The following is a 21,172-nucleotide window of genomic DNA, read 5'->3' as shown; positions in this document are numbered from 1 at the left end:
ACGGGACCAGTCCACGGTCTGAGCAACAAACAAACTGTGTGGTGCATCTGCAATGATAATATTTTCGGTAAACCTCCGATAGTGGGCGGTTGCCGGGGAAGTTAGTGCAATGTCGAATCGAAATCGCGTTCGATAAAATTTTATTCCTTTTCACTTGGACTGCAACTTGAGCTCGGCTGAATTAATTGTTTCCGTTGTCCGCGGTACGATGACTCCGTTAATCCGGTCGTAGCCCAATTCGTTTTCAATTTATTCATTCATTGACCGCTATTAGAGTAATCTTTCGATTGTCCGTCCATGAATCGGTTCATTAATATTTCACAGCGAGATTTCATGGCTCTGTAGATCATTGCACTTAAAAAAGAGTGCACAATTCAGGATGGTGTTCATAATTATATGCATTCGAGTTTTTATTTTTCGCATAAATTTCCCCACTTTTCGGATTATTGCCGATTTGTATAACGCCCTGCTAATACAGTTGTCATAACACAGTTGTGGCAACTGATTTAAAACCAATTTCAGTCGTAAATAAGTTTGCTTAACTAAAGTGCCAATAGTGTGCCAATGTGTATTTCGCTTGTAGTATCATTTGATGTTTAACTAAATATATAAAAGTGGGTATGTTAGTATGTATTTATGTTGCACCATAACTCCAGAACGCTGTGACCGTTCTCCACCAAACTTGGCATAGATGTTCTTTGGCATAACGGAATCAGCCCTGAAGGGTTAATAGTAGGGACGAGCAGTCCCCTACAAGAAGCGGAGGTTCAAATAAGTAAAGGAACAAAATCAAATGGAAATGTCCAAATGTACTTTAACCTTACCTAGGGACTGTTCCGGTCGATAACGATCCGGATATAGCCCATGATCAGAAACAAATGTAAAAAAACACGTTGAAAAATTGTACTCTTTGCAGAATTTAATTATTGACATCACTAGAAAACACTGTGAGTTTTTCTCCGTGCATCTATCGTAAGCAGATTTACATGAGCGTGCCATAAAAAAACTGCAATAAAACCAAACGTTATCTCGGGGCACTCGTTAAACAACGAGTGCTGTGAGTTGCTACAATATTGTATTCAAAACTTTCGCACATTATCATCATCTGAGCTAAGACCCCATCCGATCGATTTCTCCGCAAGCAGAAGAAAGCTGCTCTTCTGCTTTTGATTGGAAAATTAACCGGATCAACGCTCATAAATTCATTCATTTCATCGTAAACTCTGGTTTTCCTCGGAAAGAAACAGATTGTACAGAATTACCCAATCGCCGACCCGCATGATTTCATTGCGAGCCCATTTCAAATGGAAACTTCGTGAAACGAAAGTTTCCAACAGAGCAGGAAGAATTTTAACAACTTTTCTTCAACCCTACGGCTGCTGCTGCTTCGAGCCGAAAGAAAGATATTTTGTTTCGAAGCAACCATGATACCTATACATATGAAGAAGTATGAGTGGTGGCTAGTAGCGGAAAATGGAAATAATGCCCCTACCACCTCCCAGCGGGTGGGGGAAAACTTTTGTGTTTAAATTTTCTCGGCAAAACAGAAGTGAGCCCATTCTTAAGACCATTTAGAATTGGCTACAAGTACCATATAAATTGTAATTATATTCAAAAGCAAGCTGATGGTGAATTATAAAATTGATTGCACTGTACGTGGTCATACAAAATGCTTAGTGTAACTATAAAACTTCAATTTATTAACGACCTAGGGAAATTTTTTGTCAACTGTTTAAAGTCGGGAAAATCCAGACAGCGAAAAACAGTGTTTTCCTTTACGTGTCTGCGTTGAGTGTTAAAGTTAAAGCAAAAGTTTGGTTTCCTCTGATAGTGAACGTCAGGTTTTGTCTGCAGTCAACGGGCTGTTTGCTATCACAGGATGCTTCTAATGTCTTTTTTCTTCAACCAACCTGGCTGTACTGCCGACAGATGTTGGTGGCAGAAAAACTTATGTAGGTACGGTGCGCTATGTTCTGACTTTCATTTTCCCCTGAAAGGGACAAGTTTGTTTTAACTTTCGTGAATAAAAAAAGTCATACGGTTCATTCTGTATTAAGGTTTTAAAAGCTAGTGTGAACTCGTGAACATCTGCTTTTTATCAAACTTTTACCGTGTTAGACTTGTATAACTTTAATGGTCACAATCGTGCTTCAGAAGGATTAGAAACTTTCTTATCTTATCTTAGTTAGCTTAGTGTAGCTGCGAAGCTAAACATATGTTAAACATAATTTTATTTATTGTTTGTGATAACCCAAGTAACAATTCTACAGCCACATGGTTTTACTTAAATTTTATAAAAGTTTTATTGCGGTATTAATCATTACCTCTGGTTTTATTGTTGTATTGCGTAATACCAAGAAAATACGAGCCCAAACATACTTATAGTTAGCTAGAAAACCATAATAAAACTCTTAATAAGGCCATTGCAAATCATATTGAAAGTTTTTGTCACCCACCCCCCCCCCCCCCCCCCCTTGGAAATTGGCTTGAAAAATCGGGGGGCAAAAAAATAATTTGTAGCATATGAGTCAAATTTCTTTTTATAAAATCAATTGTCTGTGTGCTCTACAGTTTGAAAAACTCGAAAAATGAGTCTCCGAGTTGAATGAACGCTTCTAGCATGAAACAGAAATGGAAATTCGAACAATGGAATTTCCGAAAATCGTCCAAAAAATTTTTCCTTCGTTTTTGTCTTTTTTCGTATATTTTTGCATAGAAAATAATAACGTATATATTATAAGCAAGAATAGATTCGGTTTTCACGTTTAAACTTTAATTAAAAATTCTTAAAATCCATGTTTTTTTTGCTCGATTAAAAAATTCACTTTGTTTTTTTTCGCCCCCCCCCTTCAGTGGCCGAACACCGGAAGGACAAAAACTTTATAAAATATTTGTAATGGCCTAAAGTGAATTTATTGTGGTTGCTTATATTACACGTTAAAACTTGTTGGCTGCACCACATCTCTTATAAACTGATCATAAGTGCGGCGTAGCAATACAAAATGGCGCAACAACCAAAATTGATCTTATCGCGGTTGCTTGCAAACCGCAAAAAATTTGTTAGTTTTCTAGAGCTATTAAAACGGTAACACCCTGACCAAACAGTTTTGTTGCTGCTCTTATGAAGAATACTAGAGTTCAATACCAAAATCAGTTTTTTATGCATTTTTTATTCATTTTTAAGCCATACTGCCATATTCTAGTACTTTGTTTTAGCTTCGCAATTAGTCAAAGCAAAGTGCTTTGCAGAAAGGAAGTTATCAGTCGGTTTTCCTGTCACAGGAAGCAACTAAAATTATTTTCCAAGAAATTGAGATTGACTAACAGAATGTATTTATTTTGTTAAGACAAGCAATTTCCGAAAATTGCAAAATTTCAGTGGCGCGTTGATTTTATCCACCTATCATATCAATATGCACGATAAAATTCAATACGCACATGCTGCAAACGAACTAAGACTGCTCAAAATTCATTATTTATTCTGTGGGATATTTTACTATGGTCGCTACCCAAGTAACACATTTTTGTCATTTCTGGTTACTACAACCTATTTATGACTGAAATTAGTCATTAATCGGTTACCACAACTAGTTTATAACAACTGTGTTACTAGGGTATAAACCAAATCGTTCAAAATGATCTGTTAGTAAAACTTTAACTTTTCTGCTCACGGATGTATTATCAAGTTGACAAAACTGGCGAACTGATTTAACCTTTACCAGATCGAAAAGCGAAAAGCTTTACTAAATTATGGCGGTGTCTGTCAAGCAGCGAAAGCTTAATTGGTTTAATTTTTCTTTCAGCAGAGCGTGATACGACCAGGCTTCATTTTGCTCAACTTATGCATACAGAGGCAGAGCAATCTGCTTCTCACAACGATCAAGTGCTTTCGTTTTCTGTTCAACCGGTTCCTCTCCCTCCAAACGATGCCTGAATACTGTATTCTCTTACGACCACTCATCTTGCGCAGAAGGAGCACAATGACAACAAGCAGAGCTAATATTTTCTTCGCACACTGGAGACACGAAACTATTCGCTCCGTGTCCCGAAGAGAATATGCGATTGGCATTTATATGGACTGGTACGATTTGCTCCGGAACCTTGAGAGCATGCATTCGGTAGCGCTCCGGCAGAAAAAGAAAGATGAAACCATAATGATGCTCACTCGCCGGCAGAGCAAAGCACGGAGAAGGTAACATCCGACATCGATTCGTCTTCTGCGATTTGCCAGTACCACGCCGAGAATTGAGATTTTTGCAGAGCACGGCAGAAGCCTGGATACGACTACTTGAGCTTACAACCTGACTCTTATAGAGGTTATGGAAACACTCTGAGGAGTGGGCCACTTGGTCAGAAAGCAGTTTTATAGCGGTCATCAGAAAGTTCTGGTGGAGCTCACAGTTTTATTAGCGGTTTTATAAAATTGGTCATGAAAACCACTATACGAACGTAATAAAACCTGAGAATGGGTTTAATCCATATATATAAAAGTGAGCGTGGGTATGTTTCTATGGTCCACCATCACTCCAGAACGCCTTCACCGTTCTCCACCAAACTTGACACACATGTTCCTTGACATAAGGGAATCAGAACTGAAGGGATTGACAAGAAGGGGAGGGGGGCTACTAACAGGCGGGAGGACATAACTCCGAAACGCCTGGACGGTTCTTCATCAAACTTGACACACATGTTCCTTGACATTAGGCAATCAGCACTGGGTGGTTGCCAGAAGGGGGGAGCCCTAACAAGGGGCTAAGTAAAAGGGGTTGGTTTTTCTTGCATAGTAAACCGATTGCATTTGTGCAAGTGACTTTCAGAAAAGAGGGGGTTTCACCGAAGGGGAATGTATGGTAAAAAAGACCTTTGTTTCGTTTCCATTATAGGGATTTTCATAGAGCAAACCAATGCATAATTAGCTACGTGATATAAAAGGGAGCTGACCGGGAAAGAACCGATAAGGGGAATGAGGAACGTGAGTATGAATGTATGTTTCGCCATAGTTACGGAACTTCTTAACCGTTTGTCATTAAAACGACGTCAAACACATGTATTTTTGGCATAAAAGATTCAGCTAATAGGGGATTGACAAAAGAGGGATATGGTCTCTTACAAGGGAAGAGAAAGATTCAGATGGGTAAAGTGATTCGTTCCTCTTGGATTCGGAACGATAGCAGTTGTACGAGTTGCAGGATTTCTGAAAGGGAGAATAGGGTGGCCATTAGCAAAGGGGAGGTTCAAAAACTTAAAAAGTCTTTTGGTCGCTTTATAGGGATTACCGGAAAGAAGTCAGATCTACAAGTGGCTGGGGAACAACATGATGAGAGCTGACAAAGGGGGTAGACACATTCAAATGAAAAAAAGGGATTTGTTTCTTGCATTATGAGAATTTTCGTTACAAAAACAGATGTACAAGTGACTGAGAGGCAAAGGGGCCCCGAGTAAGATCGGGCAATCCGCTAGTGAATCAATAAACTTAATTAACTCAGTAGCTTGCTGCCGGATGACTCGTACCCTACCGAGAACTCGTCTCCATCCCACTCTGTTCTGGGTTTCCTGTCGCCAATTCCTGTAGCGTCTCGATATTCGCAAAACAACTTAGATTTGGTCAAACCATTTATCTCTTCTAATTCTAGTGCCGGACTGTTTCGGAGTATTGAAAGTGAAATCATCATTTTTTAACCATTCTCAACCAATCAAGCACAACAATTTCAAGATTTAAGATCACGTGTCTGCAGAGTCCTCGTTTTATTCTGAATTACGCATATGCCTGAATGCTGATATAAAAATTTCCACTGAATTGTTGAAGCAAATAATTTAATTATTGGGTATGAAACGGTGAAGTTACCTGGAAGGAGCGCCAACTCTAGCCCTGGCTTTCTCAAACCCCTACCTAGCGCCTCCTCGAAGATCTAAGTCAAACGATGGCTTCATGTACATACTGCAGCAGCTAAGCTAGGAGGTACGAACTTGTGCGCCTGTCTCCCAGGTGCAAAGCCGGCGTTTAAATCGGCAAACCTCGCGCGGGGCCTCGCGCTTCAAAAAATGTTAAAAATTATTCTGGACAATCAGTGGTAGAATACAATACAATAGGCTGTTCAAAAATATTTGCATGATTCCCATTGTTTCCTTTCCTCTTTTATTTTAATACACAGTGTAAAGTGTTATGAAAAAAAGATAATATGCCCAACGACACGGCTCAGCTTGTTGGCCGATTGTTGACGGAAGTTTGGATCAAATGGGCACTTAGCACTTTCGAATCAATTAAATCTCCAGGTCCGGATGGTATTCTACTCATTTTCTTACAGAAAAGGGATGGCGCTATAATATCCGAGCTCATCAACCATTTTCTAGACAGTTTCACATTATAACATATCGTGGACCATTGGCGGAAAGTAGAGGGGGTAAGAGAAAATCATGAATAAGGCTTTCAGCCCAATAAATCTGACATCAACGCTTCTTGGGTTAATGGAGAAAATCTCAGATAACTATACCCGCAATGAGTTTTTGAAGATTGGGGGATTAACATAGATGGGGATTAACATAGGAGGATTAACATAGATACCAACACGGTAAATCGTTAATTGAGAAAACACTTAAATATCAAGAAACGGCACTTTTTCCTTCCCCTGATATTGGAGGAGCTTTCGATTACACGTCCTTCGTTTCAATTATTACAGTTCTCTTTCAAAACACAATTGACCACACTACAATTCGCTGGATTTAAGCAATGCTTTCGAGTAGAGAAATCCCATCATAATTATGATCGGTCGGCAAATACATCGGTCACGATTTCGGTGGTCAAAGGATGTCCACAAGGAGAAGTTTCTTCCCCCTTACTTTGGTCACTAGTGGGAGCTAATAGACTAAAGAGTTAAATCTACTGTGTATCTACTCAAATCAGTGTTGCAAAGCCCACACTCGTGTGGTCTAATTTTCTCACACACGCGTACTCATTCTAACAAACACGCCGGCATAATGTAGCAATTAGGGTCATTAAATTAGTTTGTTCCTGTAGTTTCGATAAGTTTAGCAATTAAAGCATGTGTCACTAGAAATTATGGCTAGTTGGCTACGCATACGCAATGCATATTGCGTACAAGTTAGCCGAGTTTTCTCTTTCCTAGAGCCGCTCATTCGCTATTCGCAAAACTCAAATTTCGAAGCACGAAGCGTAAACTGCCTTGCCATGTTCTTCTTCAAATTAGCCGAAGAAAGTTCAATAAACTCGGGGAAATGAAATGGTTAGATGCATAAAACCATAGGGAAAAAGAGAGATTTGTTCGCGTTTGAATTGGTCGCAGAAGTTCGTTACAAAATTCTGCTTTCAAATTTGAAAACCTCGTTCCTATCTGAGGGTATTTCAAATCTCGCTTCGATCATTTCTATCCGATCAGTGGAGCAAGTCAGAGTGTGTGATTTTTTGTTCCGCGAATTGAAACGAGGTTTGTGCTAAGAGTGAGAATGTCTTTAGGTTAGTTAAATTAATTAAGTATCTTTCGTTAGGCAGGATAGCGCAGTCAGGAGTAAAATCAGTGGAGGCTTTGCAAGCAAGTGTGGAGAATACAAAAGGTAAATAGTGCGAATTTAAAAATTGGCTCTTGGCTTTGGCTCACCGCGTCGAACAGCCGTTCGACGGCTTTTTGTGTTCGTTTTTTTAAATTTTCAAGCGCTCGGCGAAAGCTAACAACCACACCGCCGCAAAGCTCATCTACCCTCCTGCCGCACACTCTTCGACCCACTTTCGGCTAGAATCGGGGATTCTGGCACCGCTAAACCGCCACCGACTGGAATAATCCGCCCCGCTGAACGTATACCGTCGCCGATTGGAATAATCGGCCCCCGCTAAACCAAACCGCCGCTGAGTGGATTAATCGGCCCGTGCAGCACATAAAAACCGCTGGTTGGACTAGCCGGCATATGCTGAGGTAGACGCCATTTTGTTTTGGAGCCAGCATAGTGCAGTTCGGAGCATAAACCGCTTCGGGCGGTGTAATACGGTAGCCGGGATACTGGGAAAGCAGCATCCTACGGTAGTGTGAATCTTCGCTAATTTCGAGTGAGTACGCTATAAAATCCCTGCGCAGGGTGATGCGCTAAAGCGCTATAATACCAATAAGCCAACCCATACCAACACGTATACAGTGAAAGCTCGCGAGCCCAGCCAAGCGAAGAATTAGAGCAGTAGGCTAGACTTGAAGTCTAAATGTAGGCGCTTTAATCCATTCTCCACCCACGCTTGCACAAGAATGTAGATAGTATTAGAATAGTTCAAAATCCTAGGAAAGTAAGCATGTCAATAGAATAAAATTGTTAAATCGTAATTTCTGTTTGTTAGTCCTATTAATGGAGTGATATTTGATATGGTCTAAATAGTCTAAAGGTGTCTCACGTCTCGCGTTCGTCTTAGTTTGTTTGATTTTGTTTGTTTAGTACTCCAGGTTGGACTGCTTGGGAAATTAGTCCCCGCACTCGGACTTTCGAAGCTGGTCAGTGGTCTGTTCGTACAGAGTTTGGACCAGTGATGAGAAACATACGAGTCGGATTTTGATGTAGGGATTTTGTAGTGATCTTCTGCGGACTTTAGAGACTGTTTCGTTCGTAGACGGAGTACCTTTGGCGGATTGCGTCTGCTGTTTTGTTTTCCCCCTTTGAGTTTATTTAACTGACCCGCCCTGAGGCGGAGTTTCTGGCCGGGCAAGCCTGAACGTGGCAAGTGACCCTCTCACGAGGTGGCGCTTAAGTCACTTGCTTCAGAGATTTGGGGAGCGACTAGCGGACTGAATAGGTGGCCGTATTACGGCAGGCTACATTTTGGCGCCCAACGTGGGGCCACGTTTTCAGGAAACTTAGAGAAAGCTTTTGAAATTATTTCGGATACTTTGGCTACTAGATTAGGTTCACATTTATTTTATTTTAGTATATATTAGTTAATTTATTATAGGAAATTATTTTCGTATTTGTATATAAACATTGCTTGGTGTTACTGTGTTTGTCGTGCTATTGTATATAAATATTTATTACCGTTATTATTAATTTATTCAAATTTGAATGGATACTGTCGCTATGTCGAACAGATTTCCGCATGCTGACCACCTCACGAATGAGGAGGTCGATTATGAACTGCTGATTCGTGGTAAGAGTGGGGAATTGACCAATGAACCAGAGGCCAAATACCGCCTTCTGCGTAATTTGTTTCACGAAGACATTCGTGAGAATAGAGAATATCCATCTCCTTACACGGTGGAGCAGGAGTTCGATTATATCGCGGGTAAGGTTGACGATTTAAGTAGAAAACTGGAGCGTGGCAGTGACGACAGGGTTGTCTCTAGGCTAAAGCATTATGCTATGAGGGTAGCTAGATGCCAGGCTCCGGATACGAATTCGGATAAAATGAAACGAGAGTTGAGTGAATTTATACGGGAGAAGCTGAGCAGGTCTAATGGTAAGAAAGCTTCCGACGAGAGACCAGGTCGGACAAGAGCATTAGACGCGAGACGAAACTTCTCGGATGACGTGTGTGATGATGATGATGGTGCCGTAGGTGGACAGGTAGAAGACGATTTGCAGCAGGGAAACAGTGATGCAGTAAGACGGAGTAGTTTGCATGGTGCAGTGCCGAAGCAGGCCAAGGTAAACCGGGATCGAACCGCAACCCCAGAACCAGTAGAAGATCATCAGGTACTGTTGAAACGGATAGAGAGCTTAGAGAGGGAGTTAGCAAAGGCACGGCTTGAGGGACCATGTCAGGGACCGAGTAGTCGGAATGAACTTCCGCGGGTTAATCGAACGGTCTCGGATAGCTATCTACCAGAGTCCAGGAATGCAAGAGAGATGACACGGGAACGGCAGTCGACCAATTTTCCTCGGCCACGGGACAGTTTATGGGCGGAGGAACGGAATCAAAACCGGTTAACTCGGGATAGGTTTGATCGTTTTCGGCGCGCAGATGTTGCGCACTCGCACGACGAGCATTTTGCTACTCACGACCGTTCCAATAGAAACCGTCATGCAACGGAACAAGGTGGCAGGTATCGTGTCCGTCGCGCAGATTTTGACCAGGACTATTGGGAGTCTAGTGACAACGAGAGCCACGATGAAGACCACGAAGTTTTCGACCGCCGAAATAGGCACCACCGTCGAACCCAGCGGCGAATCAGTGACGAGGAGATTCGAGACGCAGACCGGCGAATGGAAAAGTGGCATTTAACGTTCAGCGGGGATAGTCGACAACGCTCGTTGGAGGATTTCCTTCATAAAATCCGTCGCCTAGCCCACATGGACCGTATTGCGACCGATGTGCTTCTGCAACGAATTCATACGATCCTTAGAGGGGAAGCGTATGACTGGTACCTATGCTATTCCGACGAGTTCCTCACTTGGGAGGACTTTGAGGAAAAGATACGGTACATGTATGGTAACCCCAATAAGGATCAAGGGAATCGACAGCGTATCTATGGAAGGAAGCAACATCGGGACGAAACATTCCTTTCGTTCAAAATGGAAATCGAGCGACTCAATAAACTTCTGACTACACCGTTAGATCAGCACCGCTTGTTTGAGGTGATATGGGACAATATGCGCCCACATTACCAAGCAAAGCTTGCTTGTCGTACGGTACGAGATTTACGAAAGCTCGAGTATTACGCCTATCGTATTGATGCCCATGACCCAGTATTCCGACAACCCAGAGAAGGACCGTCTCGGCCACCGAATCGAATTCATCAGATTGAGGTGGAGAGGGAAAACGCTGATTCGTACGAGTCTTACTCAGAGCCAGAGGAAGTCAATTTTGTTGGCCGGAAAGAGAACCAACAGAAGAAGTTGACCGACTTGCCGAAGGCACCCGCAAACGCCTCGCGACAGCAGTCGGAACGCGTAGTTGAGCGTTCAGGTCCATTATGCTGGAATTGTCGCAAAAGCGGACATGTGTGGAGACATTGTACGGAGGAGAAGCAAATTTTCTGTTACGTGTGTGGCAATCCCGGGAAATTGTCTTCAAACTGCGACAGTCATCCGCGAGTTGGAACGGTCAGCAACAATAGGAGGTCGGAAAACTAGATCGGGAATGCGAGGAAGGGAACAAGAGCATTCCGATCGACAAAACAGTTCCCAGTTGTAAAGTTTTCGAAGATCCGTTTCAGAAGGTGTGTGAGGTGCGTGTGCAAGCCGGAAGTTGTCCGCACATCACTGTCAAAATTTTCGACGAAGAGTATGATGCGTTGTTAGATTCCGGAGCGAGTGTCAGTGTGACCAATATCCCTGATATTGCGGAGCGGAACGGACTAGCACTTCAGATTAGTCCACTGAAAATAGTTACCGCTGACAAGACGGTCCACGAGTGTCTGGGATACGTCCCGTTACCCGTTCAATTTCGAGGAGTAACCAAAGTACTCAAAACGCTTGTTGTTCCTCAGGTCTCGCAGAAATTAATTTTGGGATACGATTTCTGGAAACAGTTCGGTATCCAGCCCATGATTCGTGGGGAAAAGGGATTCGAGCGAATTACCACTATCGATTCCACCGTACCAGACGACTGCGGAATTCAAACTGAGCCAATGGCCGTATCGTCGATCGCTACACTGCCTGCGTTAAAGCAGTCAGGATCGGATGAGACACTGGACATTCCAGCCTTGGAGCTGCCAGAACCTTCCAAGACAACTCCGGAAACGGTCGAGACAGAGCACGAACTGACGGAAATGGAACGGAAAGATTTGGTAGAAGTGATTAAAACGTTTCCGTGTACGACCGAAAACCGTTTAGGCAGAACGTCCTTACTGCAGCATGAAATTGTGCTAAAAGAGGAGGCGAAACCGAGTCGGCAACCGTTGTACCGTTGTTCGCCTGCTATACAGGCCGAAATGGAGGCCGAACTCGAGAGGTACAAGCGGATGGACGCGATCGAAGAATGCACCAGCGAGTGGGCAAGTGCCTTAGTTCCCGTTCGCAAGACGAACGGAAAGCTAAGAGTGTGTCTTGACTCGCGGCGGATTAATGCTTGGACCAAGAAAGATTCCTATCCCATGCGCAACATGGGAGGGATTTTTCATCGGCTTGGCAAAGCCAAGTATTATTCCGTTGTGGACCTGAAGGATGCGTATTTCCAAATTCCTCTAAAAGAGGAATGTCGGGATTATACCGCCTTCAGGACTCCACAAGGCCTATACCGTTTCAAGGTTTGTCCGTTTGGCCTAACGAATGCCCCCTTCACGATGTGTCGGCTCATGGACCGCGTGATTGGCTTCGACTTGGAGCCACACGTGTTCGTCTATTTAGACGATATCGTCATCGCGACGAAGACGTTTGAAGAACACGTTCGGCTCCTGCGGATCGTAGCGGACCGATTGACGCAAGCAAACCTCACGATTTCGCTGGACAAAAGTCGGTTCTGCCGGAAACAGGTAACCTATTTAGGCTATCTGCTAACCGAGCAGGGTGTTGCGATAGACAATAGCCGGATCGCACCGATACTGAATTACGCCCGACCTCGTAATGTCAAAGATATACGCCGTTTGCTGGGTTTGGCCGGATTCTACCAACGATTCATCCGAGAGTACAGCCGGATCGTTGCCCCGATCTCGGATCTGTTGAAAAAGTCGAGGGTGAAATTCGTGTGGACCGAAGCCGCTGAGTCATCGTTCGAGGAGTTGAAAGCCGCTTTGGTATCGGCCCCGATTCTAGGAAATCCCGATTTTTCACTACCGTTTTCGATTGAATCCGATGCATCCGATAATGCCGTCGGAGCGGCCCTCGTACAGCATCAGGAGGGTGTGCCGAAAGTGATCGCCTACTTCAGCAAAAAAACTTAGTAGTACCCAACGGAAGTATGCCAGTGTGGAGAAGGAGTGTCTGGGAGTGCTGCTAGCAATAGAGCACTTCCGCCACTACGTGGAAGGGACTAGGTTTAAAGTCGTCACCGACGCACGAAGTCTGTTGTGGCTATTTTCCATTGGGGTGGAGTCGGGCAACGCGAAGCTGTTGCGTTGGGCCCTGAAAATCCAGTCATATGACATAGAGCTGGAATACCGTAAGGGCAAGAGTAACATCTTGGCGGACTGCCTCTCGAGATCGGTGGACATGATCTTCGTCCAAACATTGGATACCGAACAGCAAGAGTTAGCAGCGAAGATTGAACGGGATCCCAGCAGGTTTCCGGACTTTCGGGTTGCCAGCGGCAGAATTTGGAAATTCGTGAAGGTGGACGGAAGAGTGCAAGACCCCAGATTCCAATGGAAACTTTATCCTGCAAAATCGGAGCGAGCAGAGATCGTGCGGGAAATACACGAGAAGGCACACCTTGGTCCGGAGAAAACGGTTAACGCGGTGAAAGAGCGTTATTACTGGCCGTTCATGAGTAGCGAGGTGAAGCGAATCTGCCAGAGTTGCCTAACTTGCCAAATGAGCAAAGCGACAAACCAGAATTGTACTCCGCCCATGGCCGAACAGAAGAAGGTTGCCCAGTACCCGTGGCAATTCCTTGCGATGGACTATGTCGGTCCACTCCCAGCGTCAGGTAGAGCACGGAATACATGCCTATTGGTGGTGACCGATTTGTTTTCCAAATTCGTGATCGTTCAGCCCTTTCGACTAGCAACTGCCGAATCCTTGGTTAACTTTGTCGAAAATTCTCTGTTCCTGCTTTTCGGAGTGCCTGAAGTGATTCTATCTGACAATGGATCCCAGTTTACCTCGGCATTGTTCCACAATCTGTTAACCCGGTACCACGTTACACATTGGAGGACGCCAAATTACCATCCGCAGGTGAATGATACGGAGAGGGGTTAACAGGGTGATAACGACTGCAATTCGAGCCTGCATTAAGAACGATCATCGGGAATGGTCAAATAATCTTCAGCAAATAGCAAACGCTGTGCGAAACTCTGTCCACTCTGTACTCCAGGTTGGACTGCTTGGGAAATTAGTCCCCGCACTCGGACTTTCGAAGCTGGTCAGTGGTCTGTTCGTACAGAGTTTGGACCAGTGATGAGAAACATACGAGTCGGATTTTGATGTAGGGATTTTGTAGTGATCTTCTGCGGACTTTAGAGACTGTTTCGTTCGTAGACGGAGTACCTTTGGCGGATTGCGTCTGCTGTTTTGTTTTTCCCCCTTTTTGAGTTTATTGAACTGACCCGCCCTGAGGCGGAGTTTCTGGCCGGGCAAGCCTGAACGTGGCAAGTGACCCTCTCACGAGGTGGCGCTTAAGTCACTTGCTTCAGAGATTTGGGGAAGCGAATAGCGGACTGATTAGGTGGCCGTATTTCGGCAGGCTACAATAAGCATCCCTTTAAGTTGTCGCCCGTCGTTCGTCGTTGCAGTCTGATCTGCTGATACCGATTACTCACGACGGCTCGTACTCCCGCCCGTGAGTAGAATCGAGGGCGGAGATGCAGAAGAAGAAGAAAAAGTAATGCAAATTTTGTAACCCAGTGCGTCACCAGCCTCACGGGCAGCTGATTCCCTACGAATTTTCCGACTCGGGAATAAGCTATGCAGGCAGACGATATGAGGATGCGCGTGCACGAGTGTGTGGATAGCAGAATGTCTGCACGCAGCATCGGCGACTGTTTCTTTTACGCCTGCGTATACGGCGTAAGCGTTGAATGCTATGTTTCCAATACTCTTTCGCGTGTGAGTAGGCATGGTTGATTTCTCGCTCGATTCGCAACATTGACTCAAATCCTACGGTAGTGAAAAAGTATGTACAGTAGTTAAGTGTTAGGATGTAATCTTGAAAATGGTAACTTTGTTGGACCCTCTATAACTATAATAGCCCACGTCCTACATGCGGCCCTTCGACGTAATCCGCTCGGTCCATGGATTGATTTGCGGGGAATTTTTCAATTACGGAATAGGCACCAATATACAATTTAGTCGTGACTTCTCCTACGCGCTGTGGAGTTGAATATTTCCGGTATGAACGCAGGGCGTGTTTTGAGAAATGATAGTTGAGTCCGTAAACTGTGTAGAACAATTGGAGCCCGCCCCAAAAGACGATCATTAAGACAGTCACAATGGACATTTAACCCAATTCCGTTATAGCATACAAAAAGAGCCTCGCTCTTTCGCTGAATCTACACAGGGCCTCGCGCGTTGTGACGCCCCAGGTGAGGGGCGGCTCAAAAAGCGTGTGTCTCGGAGCGATCGGCTGAATATGAAACTCTGTATGCCGCAAGTTACACCTAAGATGGCAGATCCATAAGCGGCATGTAGGTATATCGTGACCCCGGAAAGATAGTATACCGAAACTCTTATTTAGCGCGAAAATGGAAATATGGAACGGATTAATCCGCATAGCATATTTACGACAAGGAACAAGAGAACGATCAACGGATAACAGTTGGAAACTTGGTACCTGGAATGTTCGAACTTTCCGTGAATTGGCACAAGCTGGCTTGCTTGCTCGAGAGCTACGTCGACACGGTGAGGGGATCCAATTATCGACTCCGGCCACTATCTCGTCGTTTGTAAGATTCGCGCACGGTTATCGAACGCGGTGAATGCTCGCACTGCTAGTACGCTACGTTTTAACATTCAGCGTGAAAAGCTGGCAACACTGTTAACAAATAATTCATTATATGCACTGTATACACGCATTCACAATATGACAAAGTATTTTTACATTGCATAGAGAGTCGCTGCTTCAAAAAAAAAGTAATTTTGCTCTTTGTTTTACATAAAAAAAATAAAAACATAGCGGATTTCTTGCTGTAAAACGCTTTATCGCGGGATCGGCAAAGAACACCTCGGGGCGATGAGTGTTTCTTATGTAAAAAAATCTGCGGAATACGATAAAGTTAAAATTTTTGAGATCAAATTGCACTCATTGAAAGAAAAATGTAAATTTAGTTTTCAAATCCAGGTTAACAATATTGGCAGCACTGGTGCTCAAAAGGAATATCTTTTTCGAATTTTTAGGGTAATTTCCTTTGAAAATGTCCAAATAGTATCTTTCTAAACCTAATATTTCCAGAGATATAGAAGTAAAAGAAAATAAGAGGGTATGATAAAAACGGGTATTTTTCCTCAAAATGGAGATGCTCCCATTAATCGATGGAATGTCCAACCGGCACCAAATTTTGGATTTTTTTTGAACGAAAACGAACAATCTGACAAAGTTTGGTTGAAATCCGTGAAGATCGATTGCGCGGCAATCGGACCTGGGAGGAAAAACAAATGCCGGAGGAGTAATTGTATGACCTTATTTACCCTAGTTTTTAAAAAAGACATCGACTCAAACTCAAGTGTAAAAGCTTTTAAGCCATTACATTGCTCAATTCGGCCTATCAGGTGCCCCCCTTATCCTGTTTTGTATTTCTGAGACCGTTGGCGGAGTTCTTTGTCGTGTTCGTGAGGGCCGCTCCACGACTAGGCAAGTTCTGGGGATACAACTTGCAGACTTATCATCCGGTTTTGGACTTCAAGGCAGCGCGCGATTCAATCAAACGAAATGAGTTGTGGCAGATAATGCTGGAAAATGGTTTTGTGACGAATCTAAACACTGATTCGTGCGACGCTGGATGGGTCAAAATCATGCGTCAGAACAGCGGGTGCGACCACAGCCACTTTCGTGACGTTGGATGGACTGAAGCAAGGGGAGGATGCACCAGAGCCAACACTCAGCTCAGCTGCAGTCCGTCGGTATTCGAGGAGATTGGAAAACGGCAGCCCAGTACCGACAGTACTGGAGGGCCATAATTCTTTCGACGCATGATCGATAACGGACCGTCGTCAATAAATTAAAATAAGTAATATTATTGTTATAATGCCAAACATCATTAATCATTCAAAAAACCAAACAATAATAAATTATATTTTCTATGATGTACGAAAGCTGAGAATATAAAGCAGTAGAGATTTACAAATTAAATTTTTTTAACCGACAAATGCGGGAAAAATATCTCGTAGAATCCTTTTATGCTGCACACACGACATAACCATGGCACCGGAAATGCTATTATTTGGGATAGAATGTAGATAAGATAGATAACTTCCACTCAGCAGCGTCACAGAACAAACAACTCGCCGGGAAACAGCAAACCACCCATGCCATTCCGTACAATTCATATTATATCGTTTATAGTACGGAGAAAAGCGGTTTGAATTGGATCGCACAAAGAATGAAAACGCAGAAAACAGATAAAACACTGGTATGCCGACACACATAAATTTTTCCGGTTATCCTTCTGGCATGGTAGGACAAGTATATATGGGGGCATCTCATATTTTCTTAATCTAAATCCATAGATTTAAACCACTTGTTCCAAAAGAAGACTATTCTTTTCCGAGCACTAGAGCACAAAACCAGCTGGAAAAATAAAACAATTCTCACAGTATATTACCTATCGTCGAATTGGTTTTCCTGAAATATTGGGGGTACCTAATTTTTTTGAAATATAAACAAATCCGAGTTGACAGCTCAAAGCGAGTGCTGGAAAAGGAAGATCCTATTATTATCACCGCACTTAATTACTTCGTTTTTTATTTGCTAACATTTACTGCGGAGAGAGAGATGAATTACGATGATGAAATGTTTTCGTTTGCAGGCGATGATTTTTTGGATAATGTGCTCCGAGCATGGTGGATTGTTTTGCTTCATTTATTTTTTCAATTATTTTAGTAAACGGACAGGACCGACAGCCTGGTACCAACTAAATTATGACATTATCATTCGAATGTAGAATACAGTGGATGGCTTTCAGTCAAAAGACTCTAGAATATTCCCTTGCCAGTATATTATCAAACAAGTTTTGAAGAGAAATGACTAAATGTTTCAGCAAGTTGGTAACAAATTCGTACATCATCAAATACAAATGTCATTTAATTTCTACTCAACAGAAAGATGTACGATTCAGTAAAAACATGTTTTCAGTTCATGCGGAGCAAGCGCAACCGTTTTATATCTAATACAGAGGAGGTCTGTCTAAGTCAATAGGCAAAAAAGCTGTTCAAATGCAGTTGTTACAACTGATGAACGAATTTTGTGAACTACAATGTCTGTTTTTGAATTATGTCGGTTCTGGTTTAACATCATTGTACTCCCTGCCTAGTTAGATTATTGCCTTGTTGGCATATGAACCTGATATCAAGCATATCATCAAAATAGAATCGTATCGAATATTAATGACGTAGTGTTCCTCGCAATGAGTTAATCGAAAACTTTTCCTCTGCTTTTCAGATAATGATAACCTACAGCAAAGTGACAGCCACATCCTAGCTATACACACAATCAGCTTAGCGCTGAGCAACGAAACACACGACAACGACAGTTCCGTTCCGGAAGCAGGACCAAACACCGGATGCCGGCTCCCGTACCGTTGGGCAATCCCTCCGACGTGATACCGCACTGTAGCGGATAGTACTGCGTCATGTTTGTGAACCGTGTTAAAATTACTGCTATCGTCGTTATCGGCACCACGATTTCCCAGATCGTTGCCGAAAAAGAAGCGTACAATTCAAATACGAGAACTCTTCGAGATTAAATACAGTGGCTGCTGCTGTCACCGCAACAGTAGAGTGCAAAATTTCGCTGCGTAAACGATACCGTTGTGACCGTCCTTAGGGGGATAGATCTTGTTTCTTTCGTTCGAATGTTGAACATTACCGGGCGGAAGGTTTTAAAGTGTGCCTGTGCGCGGGGCAGAGCTGGTGTTAAAACTTCAAGCGGGAATTAAATTCGCCAATCCGCGTAACCCAAGCGACGGAGAACAGAACGTAAAAACAGCACAACGTCTGGTTTGGTTATATAATGAGAGGTAAGTGATTTTACAAGGCAAAGCTCCCCACGTGGGTGGGGTGAAAATAGAAAAACTTTTTTCCGGTATGCACACCCTCCGTTGCTGTGTGATAACCTGAGCCAAATGGTGCTTGGCATTTGAAAATTGTTTTTGTGGTTTTTTGTTGGTTGCTGGATGAAATACGTGCTTTTTTAGTATAAAAAGGCTCTAAACTGGAAACTGTAGGAAACAACTTTACTCCAAGCTTTGGAGCTTAATCTTTAATAATGCAAGTTTGAACAAAATGTTATGATTTAAGCACTTGTAGATTGTTGATACAATATGTGTTTATTTCTTGCTAATTGGTACGGTTTATATTCCTAATAACAGTTTTATATTCTTTAAGTTACGTAATATCATTATTTTATAACAAAATTCCACTCTTATTCATATAGGGTACGGGAGGGTATTTTCAGCAGGTTTCTAAATTCACCCTATTTGCCTTTTCTTTCGCCAATAAAAATACTTTGCCGACATACAATTTCAATATGTTATAACTATTTTCTCAAGACTGTAAGTAATCTACTATTTTTTATTCAAAGAACGCCAAACCACCTGTTCTTCCACTAGAACTAGGTCATAGGCCGAAAAAATAGATGCCATCGCTTAATGGACTGAAAATACCCTCCCGTGCCCTATGTAGATTATTTTATTTACCGATTTGTATTTTCGACGCGTTTGTCATAAGTTCAGCTCGGTGCTCAACACCGAGTCTTAGATAAGCGATAAAAAATGAGAAATAATACACCAGTGAAAATATATGGTTCGTTTTTTATTGAAACATAAAAGGATTCAAAATGATCGTTACATTGAGTGAAATTTTATAACAATTTCAACAGCAAAATTATTTTCAGCGATTCATGTGCTCACAATATAAATTAACTTTAGTGCACATACTAACAGAAGGAAAACATTCAACTTTATCAAAGAAATCATTCTTCGTCAAAACCCTGCAGTCACTATTTCACAACTGCCGAGATAATATTTTCTGACAACATCTATGCCGACGTTATCCAACATAAAAGAGTCTGTTGAATTGTTTCCATTTGAGAACTTTTCTACTGTACGCCTAGTACGATATTGCTGCGAGAATCCTTGCCACTGCTGCAGCCCAGACTTAGTGACACAAGGGCCGGCGTGTTTCAAATACAATACCATTCTACCGATCCACTGCACTGTGTGCCATACAAAGTGGAAAACTTTATCAAAATTTGAAAAGAAAAGCTATGTACTCGCGAAGCAAAACTACAAAAGCTGACTTTCCTCTTTGTATCAACTGGGTATTTACCTTTTCCTTGGGAGTTATACAATGCGGTATCTTTCGATATCTGTCTATACCGTTGGCATCCATTAGGGGTACAGAGAATGAATACAGTTTTGTGCATATAAACTTTTCAATAAATTGTGTCTTAGAAAAACGGGGTGTTTGATAACAAATGGTGCAAATATTTCAGGGGATGTTATACGATAGAATTTGACGAAAAAAATCTTTCTAATCATATGGTGAAATCTCAATCGTTATATAGTTATGAAACATTTGTATCTTGCGGGTCTGTTTGCCCTTAGTTTATGAACAACGTTGTTGGTGCTATTGTTTTTTCCATACGCGTCAGACCGTGTCCGTCGCACGCGGTGATCTAGTGTGCTATGCGTAATGTATGAATTCGTGCAGCTTTCAGATACTAGTTTAACACCCTAAACGATACATTTAAAATTAAATTGCAACGAAACTAAAAGAGATAGGCATTTCACGTCAACAAATTGAGAAATAATACCAGAGCTTAGTAGATAAAAGCAATCAACTTTATCACGCTTTTCTAGGAGAAATTTGATGAAAGTGACTTGCGAAGTTGACTTGAGAAGTTGAAGTGGGTAGTTTAAAGATCGTTTTCAGTACAAAATTTCCTTAGCTTTCGAATGAAAGCAACAAACTTCAGCTAGCTAGCATACTTTTTGTACTAGAGCTAATTTAACTGCAAACTAAAAATGTTTAATTACTTTGAATGATTGAGAATTGACCACACACGTAGAAATATTTTTTTCGTCAAATGTGGTCCTCTACTGCCTCTTGAAATATTTGCACCAAGCTACCTAACAGCCTGTATAAATCGTTTCTTTTATTAACGCTTACCTTACTTTAGACCTAATTTTCTCACACACGCGTACTAAATCTAACGAACACGACGGCATAAGCATCCCTTTCGGACGCTCGCTCTTATTTCAATATTCTTCCACAACGACGAGTTTTTACGAGTGTGCACTTAGCTAACAGCAACGGTCGTCGCTCTCGTTCGTTATTGCAGCCCGAGTTACTGATACCGATTACCCGCGAGGGTGAGTAGAATCGAGAGATACGATGAAGAAGAAGAGGAAAAGTAATGCAAAATCTATAGCACCGC

General features: G+C 42.5%; 1 protein-coding gene across 4 annotated transcripts in view; it reads left to right on the top strand.

Moving 5' to 3' along the window:
* The window catches only part of LOC128732962 (alpha-1,6-mannosyl-glycoprotein 2-beta-N-acetylglucosaminyltransferase), a 120,108-nt gene that overhangs the window by 65,590 nt on the left and 33,346 nt on the right, over window positions 1-21,172 (top strand). For 3 of the 4 annotated variants that reach the window (XM_053826451.1, XM_053826452.1, XM_053826453.1), the window contains exon 3: window positions 18,176-18,752. In XM_053826451.1, the coding sequence (XP_053682426.1) occupies window positions 18,746-18,752 (7 nt within the window). In that variant the 5' untranslated portion in view covers window positions 18,176-18,745. Of the gene's footprint in view, window positions 1-18,000; window positions 18,108-18,175; window positions 18,753-21,172 lie in introns of those variants that run through there. The other variant, XM_053826455.1, reaches the window with a different exon arrangement.

Source organism: Sabethes cyaneus, chromosome 1, assembly GCF_943734655.1.
Source record: "Sabethes cyaneus chromosome 1, idSabCyanKW18_F2, whole genome shotgun sequence".
Lineage (NCBI taxonomy): Eukaryota > Metazoa > Arthropoda > Insecta > Diptera > Culicidae > Sabethes > Sabethes cyaneus.
Note: the sequence above shows the minus strand (reverse complement) of the source record. Positions and strands in the feature narration are given on the sequence as shown.